General features: G+C 40.7%; 2 protein-coding genes across 2 annotated transcripts in view; both read left to right on the top strand.

The window, feature by feature from the left end:
- LOC101823689 (leukocyte immunoglobulin-like receptor subfamily B member 3) overlaps positions 1-19,870 on the top strand; it is a 109,015-nt gene that overhangs the window by 84,880 nt on the left and 4,265 nt on the right. The window contains 1 exon segment of the mRNA XM_040733836.1: positions 17,086-17,171. Coding sequence (XP_040589770.1) covers positions 17,086-17,171 — 86 coding nt within the window.
- On the top strand, positions 13,661-14,577 carry LOC101833455 (tubulin polyglutamylase complex subunit 2-like). The gene is given in 2 exon segments (XM_040734049.1): positions 13,661-13,838; positions 13,840-14,577. Coding segments are annotated over 2 exon segments (891 nt in total). The 5' UTR covers positions 13,661-13,670; the 3' UTR covers positions 14,563-14,577.

Here is a 19,870-nt window from a genome sequence, read left to right as displayed (position 1 = left end):
ATGGCAAAGGTTAGACACATATGGAGAATTCTACCTATTTTTGCCCAGCTTGCAACAGTAATTTTAAACAGTAGTGGGTGGTGATTCACCTCTTTAGATATAAGGAAAGTATGGATTGACACAGCACTGTCACATTATTTCCAGAAGACACTGCTGAGTAAGTTTGGCCTGAGAGTAAGGGGTGACTTGAGCTGTCCTAGAGAGAATGGATGAAACGTTGCCCATCTTGTTCTGAGCTGAGATTCACCAGGGCCACTCTCTGAGGACCTGGATCTAATTAGGGCTCATTTGCATTTGTTCCTTGTTGATAACACTCCCCTCATTTTGACACTCCTACAACCTGGACATCTACAGAAAATCCTGTGTAGTTAGGGTCTCTGACTGGAGTGGCTGGATTCCTCATTCATGATTAGGTAGTATAGGTGGCTGTTTGTGATGATCACTCTGAAGAAAGGATACTTGTACCACACCATCAATACTTGCCCCCATGGAACCACTCCCTTTCCTATCCAGAGAAAATCCATTGGGCTGGTGCTAGAGGAACACTGATTGTTATAGTACCTCCTGAAGCCAGAATCCAACAATGCTAGATCAGTAAGGTGAACTTCCTGGACAGCACTGGAAGGTAGCTGGTTCCTGCCAAATATCTTTACCTCCTATTTTGCTACTTCTTTAACATTACAAAACTCTAGTGAACTAAAGCACCAGAAGTTTCCTTCCAGGCTTGGAATTCTGCAGGGAGCCACACTCATGGCTCTCAAAACATTATCAAATTAATGCTGGGGCTAACATGCCTGAGATTTTTATTTCCTGGGTCTATGTCCATGTACAAGGACTATTTTTGTAGCCACAACATATAAACTTTTTCACTATGACTGGTTTTCATAGGACTCAAATGAAAAGAGCCTAGAACTGCCCTGTAGAGTTTACATGCTGTGAGTCCAGTGACCTGGAGAATGCCTCTTCTTCCTTTATCAGAATGAACCTGTCATCCTTCTCCTGATGGACACACTGGAGTATCATGTTTCTTTGTGAGGTCACTGTAGGGGTGGACAGTGCAGACAGTCTGGCTGACAGGGCTGAAGAATCCTACAAAGAAGAAAGCAGCATGAACGGACCCCTTTCCTGAAGTTAGGCACTTGAGCTGAGAACCTTGAGTGTCCCCTTACCTGTCTCTGCCAACTCCAGAGTATCACTGTTCTCTGCCCAATTATGATGCAGTGTTTTGCCTGCTCTGGGGTTCATGTATGTCTTTCTTAAGGTTCTCATTGTTTCCTAGCTTCTCTGGAGGTATGCATTGCAGGCTGATTATTCTTCCCTCTATGTCTATTATCCACTTAGAGTGACTACATACCATGTTTGTCTTTCTGTGTCTGGGTTACCTCACTGAGGATGGTTTCTTCTAGTTCCATCCATTTACCTGCAAATTTCAAGATTTCATTGGACTTTCCCCCACAGATTAGTAATCCATTATATAAATATATCACATTTTCTTTATCCATTCTTTGATTGAGAGTAACCTATTTTTCTTCCAGGTTTTGGCTATTACTAATAATGCTGCTATTGCATAGTTGAATAGATGTCCTTGTGGTACGAATATGCATCCCTTTGGTATACACCTAAAAGTGGAATTGCTGGATCTTGAGGCAGACTGATTCCCATTTTCCTGAGAAACCACAATACTGATTAATAAGGAAGCTGTACATGTTTGTCATTACCAGTGTCTGTGCTTCTTGTGTTATGTTCAGAAAGTGGTCTCCTGTGCCAATTTGTTCATGGTTACTCCCAACTTTCTCTTCTAAGAGGTTCAATGTGGCTGAATGTGTGTTGAGTTCTTGATGCATTTGGACTTAAATTTTGTGCATGGTGATAGAAATGGATCTATCTGCAATCTTCTACATGTCAGCATTCACTTATGCCAGCACCATTTGCTGAAGATATTTTCTTTTTTCCACTGTATAATTTCAGCTTCCTTATCATGAATCAGGTGTTAATTAGTGTGTGTATTAATATCAGGGTCTTCAATTCACTTCCACTGGTCTACCTGTCTGTTTTTGTACCAATACCAAGCTGTCTTCATTACTATAGCTCTATAATGGATCTAGAAGTCAGGGATGGGTATGCCTTCGGAAGTTCCTTTATTGTACAGAGTTGTTTTGGCTATCCTGTTTTTTTATTTTTTCACATAAATTTTAACATTATTCTTTCATGGTCTGTGAAGAATTGTACTGGATTTTGATGGAGATTGCATTGAATCTGTAGAATGCTTTTGATAAGATTGCCATTTTTAGTATGTTGATCCTACCTATCCAAGAACATGGGAGCTCTTTCCATTTTCTGATATCTTCTTTAATTTATTTCTTTAAATTCTTAAAGTTCCTGTCATACAGGCCTTTTACTTGTTTTATTAGAGTTACCCCCAAGATATTTTATGCTGTTTATGACTATTGAATATGGTGATATTTTTCTGATTTCTTTCTCAGCCCACTTATCATCTATATTTAGGAGGGCTACTGATTTTTTGAGTTAGTGTAGCATCCTGCCAAATGTTTGACATCTTAGAAAATATCTGAGGAATGTGATGAAGCCCTACCCAAAGTCATGCACTTCTGGGTCTAAAATGTCTACATTTAATATTTCTACATGAAAGCAACACTAATTCTGTCAATAGCATTTACATCAAATGCTCACTGTCCTACAGCTCATGATTCTCGGCTGGGTAGAGGCTTCCAGAATGAGGAGCTTCTCTCTCTTCTTCTATCTCTATTTCCCAATGATTTCCCTTGTTCTATCCAGCCTCAGTTTCCACCTCTGTGATTTTGACTTCTTAAACTTTCTTTAAAGACTTAAAGTTATTGTCATACATGCCTTTCATTTTTAAAGACTTATTTATTTATTATGCTTTCAACATTCTGCCTATATGTATTCTTGAAAACCAGAAAAGGGCAACAGATCTCATTAAAGATGGTAGTGAGCTATCATGTAGTAGCTCAAAAGGAACTCAGGACCTCTGGAAGAGCAGCCAGTGCTCGTAACCTCTGAGCCATCTCTCCAACCCCAAATGAATAATTCTTTAAAAATTAAAAACTAAATATGAATGACAAAATGACTTAATATTAAGACAATATCATTCTTCAAAACTATTATACAAACATGATCAATTTTTCTGAAGATAGTAATAGATTTATATTCTTTTAGGGTGAAAAACCCATGTAAATTAACCTAAAGTCCTACAAATAAGAATTGTTTGGAAAATTTTAATAAAGAGCAACAACAAATTGCATAACCAGAAAACTGGGAGAGGCAGCAGGTTGATTCACTCATGAGACTTTCCAACTAGTTATTCACATGGTTACTTCAGTGTGCTGGTGCATAGTTCTATTCCTTTCTATATGCACTGACTTTGGAGGCCTAAATGAGCTCAGTAGTTCCATGTGGATAGGAACCCACAGTCCAGAATACTTCTTTCTGAAGGAGTATGAATGCTAGGGCACCAGCTTCCTAAAATTTTGAGACACCTTTCCGATCTCAACAGTCTAACCACCTTCTTAGGGAGAATTCAGTAACCTCCCAGGAATAGATAGGGGGCGGCATCCTCAAAATCTCCCCAAAAGAGAAACACTTGCTGTTTAAGAACAGCCCCCATTTCTTGTCTCTAATGGACACAAGTGTGTCTCTTCACAAGCAGACCAAGAATTTTCTCAGGTCCAAACCAGGGTAGGAACTATACTAAGTTGACAAAGATTGTTCTCAAAACACTTCTCACATAGAACCTGGGAAAGGATGGTTGAAGCAGGAGGTGGTGTCCATCAGAGTTTGATACACAGGTAGCTTCTAGTAAAAGATCACAAATGGTTTTTTTTGCTGTTGTTGTTTGGCAGTATTAATAAGTGGATTCTAAACTGCTGGAATAGCATTTATTTTCTTTTTCTTTTTTAAAAGATTTATTTATTTATTATGAATACAACATCCTGCCTCCATGTATATCTGCACATACCAGAAGAGGATACCAGATCTCATTACAGATGTTTGTGAGCCACCATGTGGTTGCTGGGAATTGAACTCTGAAGAATAAAGTCATAGAAACCACGCATAATGCTTGCTGATATTGTTGATCTCAGGACCTCTGGAAGAGCAGTCAGTGCTCTTAACCCCTGAGCCATCTCTCCAGCCCAACACCAAGAGGAACCAGTGTTATTTTTTATTACATATACAGTGTTCTACCTGCAGGTCAGAAGAGGGCACAGACGTAATTGTAGATGATTGTGATCCACCATGTGGTTGCAGGGAATTGAATTCAGGACCGCTGAAAGAGCAGTCAGTGCTCTTAACCTCTGAGCTATCTCTCCAGCTTATTTGCTTTTTCAACAATGTACTTTCCTCAGCCAGGTGGTAGTGGTGCATGCCTTTAATCCCAGCATCTAGGAGCAGAGGCAAGCAGATCTCTATGAGTTCAAGACCAGGTTGAACTACAAGCTAGTTCCAGGACAGGCTCCAAAGTTACATAGGAAATCCCTGTCTCAAGACAAAGCATAAACAAGCAAGCAAACAAACAAAAACAATGTACTTTCCTCATACTTAGCTCAGAATCCAAGGTCAATGGGTAGTCCATTGCTTTTTATCTTTTCACATTTTTAACTCTCAAAAGTCACATCTATGAGAGATGTTGTATAGGACATAGAGGGCTAGGGATGGTCTTGGTCTAGGAAATAGTCAATTTAGAAATTCCAAATGTCAATCATGTAGGATGCCTTAGAGACTACATCCATATAATCATCCTTGTTCAGGAGGGGAGATGTCTGGAGCACGAAGAAGGATCTATTTTTGGCTCTCATCTTGCACATGGAGGGCAAAGCAACACAGATTTGTCCTCTCCATGTCACTCTGAAGAATAAAGTCATAGAAGTCACACATAACGCTTGTTGATATTGCAGAGCTATAATTCTGCATCTTATACATGGTTGGGGTGCTAAACAACTTTACAATTTTCTGTAAGGACACTGTGCACAGGATCTCTGATCAACATATTGGGGGCATTTTCTCCTCAGGGGATAATGTGGTATGTGCGTATACTGAGAGTGAGGTCTACTGACAATCTTGGGAATAAGGACAATAGAAGACAATGACCCCTGACCCGTATTCATTCTTCTTCATTCCTCCTGCAATTACTCAAAATATGTTGATATTTTGTGTGGGTCCCTGCAAATGCTATGGCTAGAAGAGGAAAAATTTGTGTGAGGAAAATGAAGTCCAGTTCAGTACAGCTTAACTATCCAGTGTTGGTTCAAACTTGTAGATTGATGCGGACCATTTTACTGTAAACATATTCGAGCATGGTAAAATTTGGAAAAGAACTCCTGGGATAATGCAATCCCCTATTCACAACTAGGCATCATTATATTAAACCTCAACTCAAAATGCAAGTCACTTCTTTCAGGAAAATAGGTTCTAGAGATAGGTTACATGTAAACTGCAAGGAAGATTTTGATATGGTCTCAGTCATACAGATGGCACAGAGATCATTTGAGCTATTAGTCACCACGGGTCTTATTTTTGGTAGCATGTGGTTATTCCTGCCTGCATAGATAACACGAAACTCAAGTAGACTATCAGCCACCTCCTTCCTGCTTGTGGGAGCTGGATATGGCCTGGCTCTACAAATAGCATAAGTCACCAGGTGATTAATGATCTCCATTGTCTGGTTGGAAAATATACTTTTTCCTTGAAAGGATATTTCTTGTGTTATGTGTAAGCACAAGGGATTTTGTGCTCCAAACAATATTCATCAGTAATTTTCCTGATCCCAATGAAGATGTTTACATGGATATTTCTGAGGAAAAAACTATTGACCTACACCTCAAAGAATGGAGATCACCATTCTGAATGATCATCTCCCAGGATCATTCATTTACTCACTAAGTAATAAAAAGTTCTCTGTTGAGGCTGGTGAGATGGCTCAGTGGATAAGAGGACTTGCTTCCAATCTGATGACCCAAGTTCAATCCCCAGGACTCCCACATGATAGAAGGAGAGAACTGACAGTGGACTGCTGGTCTCCACCTCAGCCTATGGTATGTGTGCATGCATGCATGGACATGTGTTTGCAAGTGCCAATACAGACACACACATTCATACACATGCACAACCTGTGCTACCACACTTGGCCAAAGTGACAATTGAGTTCAGAGAGGACATGAGCTGCATGTAGGGCTTCAATACAAAAACTGTTTGGGGGCTGAACCTTGAAAAGTTATAGCACCTGCTATTTCCCTTGAGGTCCCAGGATCATAAGCTAAGATTAGGATTCTGTCTTCTGTGAAATGAGAACAGGATGCTGTTTATTTGGACAGAGTTAGGGTCTACCAGATTTATGACTGAAACTGCAGTGTTACATACCTCATGCTATCCTAAGTCCTGGATACACCAAAGGAATGTAGGAGCTGGTAGCTGTGCTAGAGAGAATACGTGAAGCAAGACCAACTTTGTTTTGTGCAGAGAAATCTTGAAGTCCTGTCTTTGATAACTTAGTTAGAATACTTTTCTGACATTTCACTGCTCTTCTATTCTTGTGTGTGGATGAAATGTCATCCCACATTCTGGATTCTACCAACTGGTTCTTGAAGAAGTTGGAACTTTTGGGCTTCTTCCCTATGATCAGTGTTTGCAGTTGTCACTGGAGATCAGTCACTTGGAGAATTATTATGGACATTACGATCTGAAATGATCAATATGGGAGACAATCACAGAACTCATGGCAATGTTCCCTTTAGAGAATATAACATGACATTGCTAGCCATGTCTCTTTACCTGAACACAGTGACTCTGATAGCTTAAGCAATATCAACTTTGGAGCATAAGATTTTGCTCCTGTGGCCTGCACAGAACTTTGACTGCTTAGCAAGCAGGGCTTCTTGCACAACCCTAGAGGAAAGTCAGGCTGTATCTTGAAGATATTATTTCTTCCATATATCCGGCCTCTCCCATCCAGCCTGCAAGTGCCATTGCTTCACACACACTGGCATTCTTAACATGCCCACCTGGACAACATGTAAGAATACGAATTAAAAGAACTAAAAAATTATAGTGGCAATGATGTATGTGTCAATGCAGATCCGTGTTTCTAGGAGGGTCACTTTATTCTGCCCATACCTGCAGATTTGTCCTGTAATAGCCATAACATCTCAATGTACTCATGTTCTTGTGTGTCATGAAACCAACACAGAAAATGGCCTGGAACTACACATTAGACATCTCCTATGGATCCAAGGTCCTTCCTTAGTCAGAGCAAACTCATCATATCTCAGCTACAAAAAATGATGGAAGTTCCTACATTCTCTATAGCTCACCACAGGGATTGTCTAGGTTGACAGGCTATATTTCTCATGAAATCTGAAGACAGATGGTGGGATAATGTCCTGTAGGATCAGCAGTACCAGTGTCCCTCAGGGATCTCTGTGAGAAGGGAATGTCATGAACTGCAGACCCATTTCTGAGGGAAGTGTCTTCATCTAGGATCCCTGACGGTCTTCTAAGGTGGCCCCAACAGCTCCAGAATGTCACTGTGTTCTGATCAGTGATCATGGCTGAAAAAGTAACAGTGATATTGTCCTATGTCACTGATGTGATGGAGAACATGGTCTTATTCCTTGACTTTACTGGAGTATTTTTGTCCTTTCATTCTGTTTCTTTTTTCTTTTTTGCAGAGCATATAATTAGGTCTCCATGGTCATCTGATATCATATTGTTGTTGTAATCCCTGATTTGATCACAGAGACTGGCTGATCCCTGATGGGGGTTAATTGGAGAGCACCTGAAAGGAAGCAGAGAAGGGCATCATGCTGTTTGAACAGTGCTACAGAGAGGGCCACACTCAGAGATGGTATACAGCCTGATTCTGACTAGCAGGACATTTATATGGTGCCATATGAAGACCCATATTTATTGAATATCCAAGGGTTGCCTTTCACATCCATTCCTTGGTTTCCATATCTTTCATTCCATTGTTCCTCATGCTCCACGTCAATAGGCACAGAAGCCTGGCTCTCTTCAAACATCATATGCAGAGAGCTTAGCACCCCTCATTGCATCAGGATCACCATTATTTAAACTCTAACTGCATGTTTAAAGGCCTACAATGAATAGGACCCTTGATTGACTAATGTATAAATACTTTGAGTTCAGGGTCCAAGAGAGCTCCTGTTTTCTTTCCTTGATCAGGATGAATGTCTCTCATCCATGCTGTGACATAGATTGGAGGGTCTCATTCACTCTTCAGGTCACAGCAAAGATGGATGGGGTTGACATTCTGGGTTCTTTCTGTATAATAAGCCCCTAAGAGTAAAGGATGCATTGTGTTAAATGGATGCTCATCTTATATATTGACAGCCAATGTTGAACTTTGATGGTGAACACTTCAAAGAGAAGACCACTTTTGTGAAGGGAATTCCTGGGAATGGGAACCATGGGTGTTCTTTCAACTCTCTTCACCAGATCGAGGGAATAACTGAAAACAGGCCAGCTAGCTATAATCTGATTATCACAGAGATATCTCCACACATTGTGACATTTAGTAATTTCAATGGTAGTTCAACATTGTTTCTGAGTTTCAGTAGTGTCTTTCTGTACTGCTGGTCTGGGCTTCCATGTTTACACAGATGGTATTCTTGAGATCTTGTTGTCCTCCTACACAAGATTATTACTTAGGTCTCCTGGGAATCACAGAGCTTGTCTCAATCCTTAGGGTTGGTTTAGGGAGGGTCCATGTCAGTTCTCAGCCTAAGGACATTTCTGGCATTTCTAGGAGAAGGTCATACCTGCTGATAAACAACACTATTACTTGGGTTAGCTTCTGCCCACCAGTTTGGAAAGATAAACTTTTTGAGAGCTATCAACACACTTAGTTATTAATCTGGAAGGAGTACACTTTGAAAGATTTGTCTCTGAAGTCCAGCCAAGTACCATTTTTCTCTGGATCTCCTGGATCCCATAGAGTTTTCCAGTGGACCAGTACTAAGCTTTGGGTTGTATTATCTTTCAGATCAAAAAGTAACCTCCACTCTTCAGATCTTACCCAGACACAGCAGGGTTGTGAAGGCAAAATTCAAGGTGTTTCCTTCAAGGGGCGAAAATATCTGGCTGGTTGGACAGGCACACTGGATGAGGCTGATTGAAGATGGTGATATTTCTCATGTGGTATTCAGTACACCAGTCCCACAGAATGGGTCATTTCACTCCCTAGCCCCCTGGTTATCATTTCCTCAGTGCTCTGACCAAGGCTCCCCCCAAGCTTCCATAGTCATTTCTTAGAAAAATGGTGTTTACATCATGGTTTCACAAGATGTTGAAAATAAACAACGGTGGGGTGATCAGCCATAAGCATCACATTTATAGCATCACGAGGATCCCCATGGTAAAAAAGAGCAAAAATGATGCAAGCACCAGAAAATAAGGAGGATGTTTGTGACATGCTATCTTCTGGAAATGGCACAGCTATTACTAACAAGGACTTAGAACAGCTGTGTCCACGTTCTCTGACCCTGCATATGGATTTCAGCAACCAGTTATAGTTGGGGCAGGGCTATTGTGACCTTACTACTCTCTGCTGAACTATTGGCTACTGTAATATTATGCATAGTACATAGATTCTTGTCTTCATTTGTGTACCCATTTATGAACTGACTGCACTCCCGTGCAGAGTTCTAAACCCTTGGTCACGCAGATGCCTCTGGTTAAACTCTGAGATTCACCAACAGAACAAAAATACAAGAATGTAGAAATGGATTTTTATTAAATGTATCACTTGAGAGGGGCAGGAGACAGACCAAAGTGGGTATGGGTAGAGTATTTAGAATACATTATGTAGTAGTCTGAAATGACAAAAATGAATTTAATTAAATATTAATGAGAGAATGGAGAGCTGGGTCAACAGTTAAAAGCACTGGCTCCTCCTATACAGGGTTTCATTTTTTGTTACACACAAAATGAAAATATTTCCTACGTTCAAAGAGACTAAAATGGTTGTTTGTTCTTAGGGACAGAGTTAATAACACACTTTGCTAACCCAGTATACAATCAGTCAACCATCCTTACTTCCAACAAAATTAAGCCTTAAAACCTATGCTACTATACAATTATAATTTTGAATTAGGTACTTCTCCATTACTCTAACACGGAGAAATGTACAGATACATGTTTGTGTGAAGAATTTGCTGAAACTAGCAGACATCTCGAAATAACAAATATCTACCATAAACCTATAACACAACATACAGATAGCACTTGACAAGCATACAATTGGAGGAATGGGTGCTTTGGGATCACTTGGAGTAAATTACTTAATCCCATATAAAGCGCTATTAAAATCTCTGTAGATTACCCTTAGTTCCTTCTGCATCTGATATTTTCTATGCTGTCCAATAAGTACAGATGCTTTATTAGGAATGTCATTAAGGTATCATGCAAACAAAGCAGACTAATGGCAGGAAAATTATAGACAAGTCAGAAACCATGAACTGCAGATTGAAAGAAGGAACAGGATGGGACGTGGAACATTCAAACTTAGACTGCATGTTGGTCACAACAACACAAGTAAAGTGATTCCTTCCCTAGTACAACACTCTCACATTTTGTTGCTTCTGGAGCTATTTTGATGTACTTACCCAACATATCATTTCAGTTCTAAGAATGCATGTTAAACATAAATGCGTTAACTCTGATTTAACCCTTTGTATACTTGTCTGGATCTGTTTGTGCGGCTTCCTTGCTCAGGTTGTTTGTGTTGATCAGAAATACACTACGCTGAGTGAAGAAAGCCAGGCAGGAACGACAGGGGTCTTGGGGTTGGAGAACTGCCCCATGGTGAAGTGTACATATGCAGTTCGAGAAGACCTGAGTTCAATTCCCAGAACCTATTTCTGGGGGCACACATTTTCCTATAACTCCAGCTTTATCAGTATGAGAAGCCTCTGGCCTCCCAGGACACCAGAATTCATATGCAAATCACCCCACACATATAATTTATGACTCAAATAAATTCTAACAATACAGAGTTATTGTTTTTTCTTTAATGTGTGGGTTCTGCTTTTGTTTCTTTTGTTTTGTGTATTTAACTAACATACATGTGGAAGCTACATAAGTAAAAAGTGGTCATAGAGAGGTAGTCTTCAAGGAAGGGGATAGTAGATGATAGAGTTAAAATTAAAATATAAGGGGGAATTACTGAATGGACAAAGCTAAGTGCCAAGGAAGTAGTTGGATAAGGGAGTCAAATGTATGGTGGAGAAGGATTTAAACAAAAGAGAGTGGGTTTGAATAGTCCAAATGTGAACCTACTATTTTCTAACTTACTTAAAATATAAACAAATTGAGATAGAACAGAGATACCCAATATATCTAGAAAATAAAATTACCAAATACGTAAGATACTAAAATAAGAAATTCAATTCCCTGTGTAACTTGCTCCATAGGGATTATTAGTTATTAAATCTACAGAGACCCCCTCCAGGAAACTATAGGTTCTTGTACTTTTTATAGATTTCTAATCATAATTAGAAGACCCTATTTCACACCACATCACACACCTTGGTTACAAGATGTACATGAAGCAAGCTGAAAATTAAATGGAAAAGAAATTTATTCCTTGAGGTTCAGTTTTCAAAGTGATACATGATACATGCTTCTAGGGGAGGAAGAATCATTCAAATTCCTCCATATGTGTTAGTGGTGACACTATTATTGGTGCAGCCAAGATTTTTCTCTGGTAGGCCTTGGTCTCACCGTCACCTGGAGAGGTGAGTTCCAGCTCCCCACACCATGGAGGCCGTTAACTGAGGTACATGCCATGACCCTTCCCATGTATTGAAATTCCATAGACCTGGGGGGAATCCAAACCATCAGCATCACATCTTCCTCCATTGATGCTTGACTCTCATCACACTGGGAAAGGAAGCACAACCACCTAATCCACAGGCCCCATCTACATTAATTAGAGGAAAATTGACCCCCTGGATCACAGGACACACCTGCTCCCAAGGAGGAAGAGATGGATAGACTAGAGCATAAGAACACCTTCAAAAACATAGAGTAATGTGACAGCTCCAGAGACTAGGGTTCTACACCAGCAAGACCTTAACATCCAAAGGCAGATGAGACAGAAGAAAATGACATTAAAAACAACTTTATGAAGATGACAGAGACTCTTAAAGAGAAAAAGAGAAACTCCCTTGAAGAAATGCAAGAAAAGACAAACGAGAAATGGAGGAAAACACAAAGGCAAGAAAAAACAAATCTCTTAAATGAAGCAAGGGAAGACAAGAAAAACAATCAAACCTGTTTTGATACAGTATTTATGATTTAGTAAAGCTTCCCCGAGGATTCAGAAAACAAAGTTATCCATAAGTCATAGTGATTGGGCAGTGGTGGCAAACACCTTTAATTCCAGGATGCAGGAGACAAAGTCAGATGGATCTCTGAGTTCAAGGCCATGCAGGCTTATACAAGATTGTGTCAGTCTAAAGAGTAATAGAGCTCATGACTTTAATCCCAGGATTCGGGAGACATATGTGAGACAGGAACACAGTCAGTTAGAGGCATGTAGTCTCCAGCTATGTTGAAGAGACTTTACAGTTTGAGGCTTGGTGAGAGCTCATGAAGACAGGATGAGTCCATTCAGTCTGAGGTAGAGGTAAGAAGGTAGTGGCCTACTGCTTTGCTTTTCTGACACTCAACTTGAAGTTTGTATTCCAGTATTATTCTCTATGCCTTTATTTGAAGGAAACAATTCAAGTAGTTTGAGGCTTGACCACTCAAACAGAGGCAATAAAGAAAATACAAACTGAGGGAAATCTGGAAATGAAAGATCTGGGGAAATGGTCAGGAATTACAGATGCAGGCATATGCAACTTCATAGAAGAGATGTAAAAGAGAATCTTAGGTGCTGAAGATACACTAGACAAAATAGATTCAGCAACAAAAGAACAATTAAAATCTAACAAATCCTTAACACAAACTATCCAGGAAAATTGTGAGACTATGAAAAAACAATAAGAATAATAGGTATAGAAGAAGTTGAAGAAGTCCAGCTCAAAGGCCAAGAAAACATATTCAACAAAATCAGAGATGAAAATTTCCCAACCAAAAGAAGAACGTGCCTATTAAAGTACAAGAAGTTTATAGAACAACAAATAGACTGGACCAAAACAAGTCCCCTCACCACATAATAATCAAAACACCAATCATACAGAGTAAAGAAAATATATTAAGAGCTGCAAAGGAAAAATGCCAAATAACATAAAAAGGCAGACCTATCAGAATTACTAGGCCCCCTGAATGTGGGTGTCACTTGAGGGACTTGGACAGTCTATGGGGCTGCTGGCAGTGGAACCAGTATTTCTCTCTAGAGCATGAACTGACATTTGGAACATATTCCCTATGGAGGGGTACTCTCCCAGCCTAGATAGAGTGGGGAGGGCCTCAGTAGGGCCCAAAATGATGTGACAAACTTTGTTGATCTCCTTTGGAGATCTCACTCTCTCAGAGGAGTGGATGGGGCCTGGGATGGGGAGATGATGGGGAAATGGGGGGACAGGAGGGAGAGGGAACTGGGACTAGTATGTAAAATAAGATTGTTGGCCGCCGCTGCCACCGCTGCGCACGGGGTGGGGACGAGTGCCATGGAGGAGACGCTGCCCCCGCTGCAAACCGGCAGCAAGGCGCACCTGGAGAAGCTGACCCTGGGCGTCTCACGCATCCTGGAATCTTCTCCTGGTGTGAAAGAAGTGAGCATAATAGAAAAGCTGCCTGCTGAACGTCATATGATTTCTTCATGGGAACAAAAAAAAAAAAACCAATTGTGTGATGCCTGAAGATGTGAGAAACTTCTATTTGATGACCAATGGTTTTCATATGACATGGAGTGGGAAGCTAGATGAGCACATCATTCCACTGGGAAGCATGGTGATTAATGGCATTTCAAAACTGACTCAGCTCAACCAGTCTTCTATGTATTCACTTCCTAATGCACCAACTCTGGCGGACCTAGAGGATGATGAAGAAGGCAATGAAGAGCAACCAGAGAAGCCTCGCTTGGATTGTCGCAGCGTGATATTTGAACTGGATTCGTGTAATGGCAATGGGAAGGTTTGCCTCCTCTACAAACATGGGAAACCTGGATTAGCTCATGACACTGAGATCTGGTTCCTGGACAGAGCATTATACTGGCATTTTCTCACAGATACCTTTACTGCCTATTACCGCCTGCTCATCACCCACCTGGGCCTGCCCCAGTGGCAATATGCCTTCACCAGCTATGGCATTAGCCCACAGGCCAAGCAATGGTTCAGTATGTACAAACCCATCACCTACAACACAAGTCTGCTCACAGAAGAGACCGACTCCTTTGTGAACAAGCTGGACCCCAGCAAAGTGTTCAAGAGTAAGAACAAGATCTTAATCCCAAAAAAAGAAAGGCCTGTGCAGCCTGCCAGTGCCCAGAAAGGACCTGTGCCTGTAGCTTCTCCTACCCCTAAATCTTCCTCTGGCTCTGCAAACCCTATCCGAAAATAAGCATCCCACACACTTTGTGACTGTAGGCATTCTCCTGAGGACCAAAGGCCAAGAGTTGGAAAGCCCACACTGAATTATCCCCAGGAGTTCTTTAACCCCATAGATTGTGCTAATTCCTTCTCCAAAACCAGCTAAGACTTTCAGATGTGTCTAGAGGGTTTTGTTTTCATGTATGTACCCAATCCTTAACGAAGTCTTAGTAGTAGTTACAGAAGTCCTTCCTAATAAACCCATGGCTCAGTTCATGAAACATCGGTAACCACCTCAGATAGGAAAACTTTACACCCTCAGGTGCATTGGCCACATCCCAAATATGCACATGATAGTGAATTCCAGATTAGATAACCCTGAGACGGGGAGCATTTCCATCATAGAAATGTTTTGGGATAGTATTTCATGCGAACATTTTCATAATGTATAATGTTGATGAGGTAATGTTGATACCTTTATAGGCTGTATGTTTTGAGAAGACACTTTTCAGAGACAGTCTTGTGTTCTCTACAACGTATACCATAAACACATCTCACTTGAGATTTTTTGAATTCACTATAAAATCCCATGTTCCTAATCATTTACCTATAAGGAAGTTTGTTTCCAGCTTTGTTTTTGATATGTCTATATTTACCAAAACCATCTTTTCAAAGATGCTGTGTTTTATCTGTTAAAGCCCCCAGTATTCATTTGCAGATAAAGAGAGTCTATTCACAAGAATTTCCAACTGTTCTGCTTATTCAGAGTTGAGCTGTCTCTCCCAACTACCTCTGTTCTAAGCAGTGGCATGCCTAGAATAGTGTGAGGTGCCAAGAGGCCTTTGTAAGTAAGTGTCCTGTAAGTCAGGAAACATAGTGGTATCAGACACTGAGCCACCCCACAGGTTTATCTTGTGTTAAATATCAGGCATAACAGAATTTCTGTAAAGAAATAACTCTGACTTTCAGGTAAGACTATCTTATTCCTTCCTCTGCAGTCCTGGCAGTGGGCAGGACTCACCCATCTAGTCCCAGTGTTCTTGATGGCTGCACTTTTGTACTGATACTCCAGCGTAGAAGAATAAAGAGCTCTGAGAAGGGGGAGCTGCACATTCCCTTTACCATTGGCTGAATTATTCTTTCTGCCAGTGTTGTCCGGGTTCTGTGTGTGCTGCCTCTACCCACTGGTCATTCTAGGGCTTCTCTTCTCTAGGATGTGATGGGGGCTAGAAGTCCCTATCATTCTCTGCCTGTACTTCTCTGGCATCACTTTGAACGTTTAGGGAAATTTAACTGTTTTGAGGGCTGGAGAGATGGTCAGCAGTTGAGGGCATCACCTGCTCATGCATAGAACCCAAATTCACTTTCTAGCAGTCACATGAAACAGCTCGCAGCCACCCGTAACTCCAACTCCAAGGAACCCAAAGTGCTCTCTGGCCTCCACAGGCACCTACGCACACACAAAGAATAAAAATACTTGAAAAACTTAAAAGAAGATTGTTTTTAGTTTACATAAAACATTTAAAAAAGAGTTTTCTCTGATTGGTTTAATGGTGTGTTCATATCGGTACCATATCTGGTGATATAAACCTAGCTGACAAAAAGCAAAGACAATGCAACAAAACAAGCAAACAAAAACAACCGTTTCTTTTGGATATCATAGGCTCCATAAGGGAAAGTGCTATTGATACTTAATTAAACAAATTGCATATAAATATCTACTTTAAATCCTTAGATAAGTATACTGTTTTCTTGAATCAGAGAAACTCATTTTGTAGAGAATGTAGAGACTCATCGCTGACAAAGATGCTGAGTGACAGACCTAAATATGTATTTATAACGCCCTCCTTAAGGTTCAGAACTCATTGTCACAAAGGAGGTAGAATATAGGAGACAGAAGACGCAAAGGAAAATCCCATCTGGTAGAAACTCAACCTGTGAAATTCCAAACTCAGCAGCAGCAATGACTTGCAACAGATCCGTACAAGACAGTGTGTCTCAGTGGATGTGAGAGTGGGGGTACTCTGTAGTGTAGATACTGGTGGACTCATACAGGAAGAGACACTGCTTGCAGTTGCAGATCCACCAGGTTCCAGTGGACAGTTCCAACCCCCAAGGATACAATGATGCTGACACCCCCAAATGAAAAACACAACAAAAGCATGCAAACACAAGAAATACATTAGTAGGGAAAAGCATGATGGGTGGAGAGAAGAGAGGTAGATGTCAGAGACTATTGGTGGTAAGAAGCATTCATAATGTACATGCATTAAATTAGAGACCAAACTTATTGAATGATATAATATGAAACAGGGAGGAGACAGAAGTACCCTAATGTGACCTTTATATTGCTGTAGGTTTAAATAGTTTCATTAATTTAATATTTGATGTTAACCACCTTGTCACTTTTGAGCTAGTACTGCTGTTATTTATGCTAAACAAAAACATATATGGATATAAACAACAAACAGAACATTTTAAAATAAAAGAATCTCAATACCAAGTACCTGTGGCTAGACAGGCCTAATGGGTGAACTCTTTCAAATGTCCACAGTGTGAAACCAGTTCCTTACTGCGCTAGAAAGATCCAAAGTCAGCAAGATCTCGACAACACAAGAAGTAACAGGATGGGTGACCAAGGTGAGTCCCAGAGAGCTCATTACTGGTAGTGCAGCAGAAGCCAGAGGCCTCACACAGACCAGTGTCTCCTAGCAACGGACACCAGCAAGTGATGATGGATGCTCTAAAGTATAAACTGTGTGACTCAGTGAGCCACACCACAGCTTCCATTCAAGATGCTTCTCCTTTTTTGTTTGTGTTTGGTCTTTGGATTTGCTCACAGTTTCACTTTTTTGAGGGGGGAGGTTGAATAGGCAGAGGGTAGAAATGAGGGGCGGGGAGATAAGTGGGATACGGGTGCAGTATGCAAGATCCACAAGGAATCAGTGAAAAATTTAAAACATTAATGAAAAGAGGTAATGAATAATAATGTGCTTCAGAGGACAGACATAAATAACGTAAATAGATTTTATATACAATATGTTGAAATAATTTAATTTTAAGAGCCACTGGTAGTGAATGGCTATAAGGAAGCAGTATTTTATAAACACAGCAGAGCAGATCACCTATGAATTCACTGCTGTTAGGAGCACATAAATGGGCCCCATCAAATCAATCAAACACAAGCTTAAAGAGGATAATTGGGCACAAAATATCACCAGTAACAGAATGCTTGTTGGCAACTGATAGATTTTTGGAGGCAGAGCAAGGTAAATTTCTGTGAGTCCAAGGTCAGCCTGGTCTACAGAGAAAATTCTAGGATGTCCATGGCTACACAGAGAAACCCTGTCTCAAAAAATTATAGTTATGTGATACTAGAGACGAGAAGGTATGTTTAAAGTCAGCTCTCTGTGTTAACTCACATCCCATGAAACAGTCATCTGACCACAGGTGTGAAGTTTTATCACCTCAGCATTGAGTTGCACTACAAAATAACATCTATGTCTGTAAGTTTGAATTGCCACTTGGGAAATGCTTGAATAGTCAGCCACAATGGAACTGGCCTGCCTCCTGTTCATTAAAACACCATTCTCTAGTCACATGTGGCACTGGAACATAAAAACTGTAATAGCTCAGCTGCAGAATATAGGATTTTGAGAGATTACCTAGTGTGCATCTGCATATATGTCAGTATTTTTGCAATCAGTTGACTAGCTTCAGCAATAACATGCCCATAACAATGAAGACACTTGAGTAATTCCTCAACATCCTTAGCCATCAGGGAAGTACAAATCAAAACAACTCTGAGATATCATCTTCAAGCTGTCAGAATGGCTAAAATAAAAAAAAACCAATGACAGTCTATGCTGGAGAGGATTTAGAGAAAGGGGATTGCTTCTCCATTGCTGGTGGGAGTTCAAACTTGTACAGCCACTTTAGAAATAAGTATGGCGGTTTCTCTGGAAAATGGGAACCATTCTACCCCAAGATCCATCAATTCTACTCTTAGGCATATACTCAAAGGATGCCCATTCATACAACAAGGACATCTGTTCACCTCTGTTGATAGCAGCATTATTTGTAATAGCCAGCACCTGGAAGCAACCTAGATGTCCCTAAATGAAAGAATGGATACAGAAAATGTGGTACATTTGCACAAGGGAATACTACTCAGCTGAAAGAAAAACAATTTAATCTTGAAACTTACAGGCAAATGGATGGGACTAGAAGAAACCACCCTAAATGAGGTAACCCAATCACAGAAAGACAAACATGGTATGTACTCACTCATATATGGATATTAGGCATAGAGAAAAGGATTACCAGCCTACTACTCATGCTTCCAGAGAAGCTAGGATGCAAAGAGTACCATAAGAGTGAGTCTCAGTGAAGCAGAAAGTGATAAAAAACCCTGAACAAATTGTGACCATGGGAGGAAGGGGAGGGAGATACTATAAAGACCAAGGGAGAAGAGGAGGGGGGAGGAGAGCATGAGGGATCAGAAGATTGAGTGGGGAGAGGAACAGAGGAGAGCAAGAAAAGAGAAACATCAGTAGAGGGAATCACTATAGGTTTAAAGAGAAATCTGGCACTAGGAAATTATACAAAGATCCACAAAAATGACCCCAGCTAGGACCCTAAGTAATAGTGGGGGCTACCTTAAATGCCATCCTAGAGCCTTCAACCAGCAGCTGATGGAAGCAGAAGCAGAAATCCACAGCCAAGCATTGAACCAAACTCCTGGAATCCAGTTTCAGAGAGAGAGGAGTGATGAACAAAGGTGTCAAGACCACACTAGGAAAACCCACAGAAACACCTGACCTGAGCAAGCAGGAACTCATGAACCCCAGTCTGACAATGGGGGTACCCATATAGGAACAAACCAGGCCCCCTGAACTTGTGTGTCAGCTAGGAGCTCTGGGCAGACTATGGGGCCTCTCACAGTGGACCTAGGTTGTATCTTTCTCTAGTGCAAGAATGGATTTTGAGAGATTATTCACCGTGGAGGGATAGTCTCTTAGCCTGGATACACAGGGGAGAGCATATGCCCTGCCCCACATGACTTAACAGATTTTGATGATCCCTCATGGAAGGCCTAACCATCCCTGGGGGAGTGGATCGAAAATGGGATGGGGGGTGCTGGGTATGGGAGTATGGGAGGGAAAGGAGAACTGGGATTGATATGTAAAATAAGATTGCTTCTAATTTAAATAAAATCTATAAAAAGAATGCATCAAATACATAAAAATAAATAATAAACCCATTGTATGGGTTTATTGACTAATTTGAGAGAGAGATTACCCAGTAGGCATACACACACACACATATATGTGTGTGTC

This window comes from Mesocricetus auratus, unplaced genomic scaffold, assembly GCF_017639785.1.
Source record: "Mesocricetus auratus isolate SY011 unplaced genomic scaffold, BCM_Maur_2.0 Super-Scaffold_100037, whole genome shotgun sequence".
Classification (NCBI taxonomy): Eukaryota; Metazoa; Chordata; class Mammalia; order Rodentia; family Cricetidae; genus Mesocricetus; species Mesocricetus auratus.
Note: the sequence above shows the minus strand (reverse complement) of the source record. Positions and strands in the feature narration are given on the sequence as shown.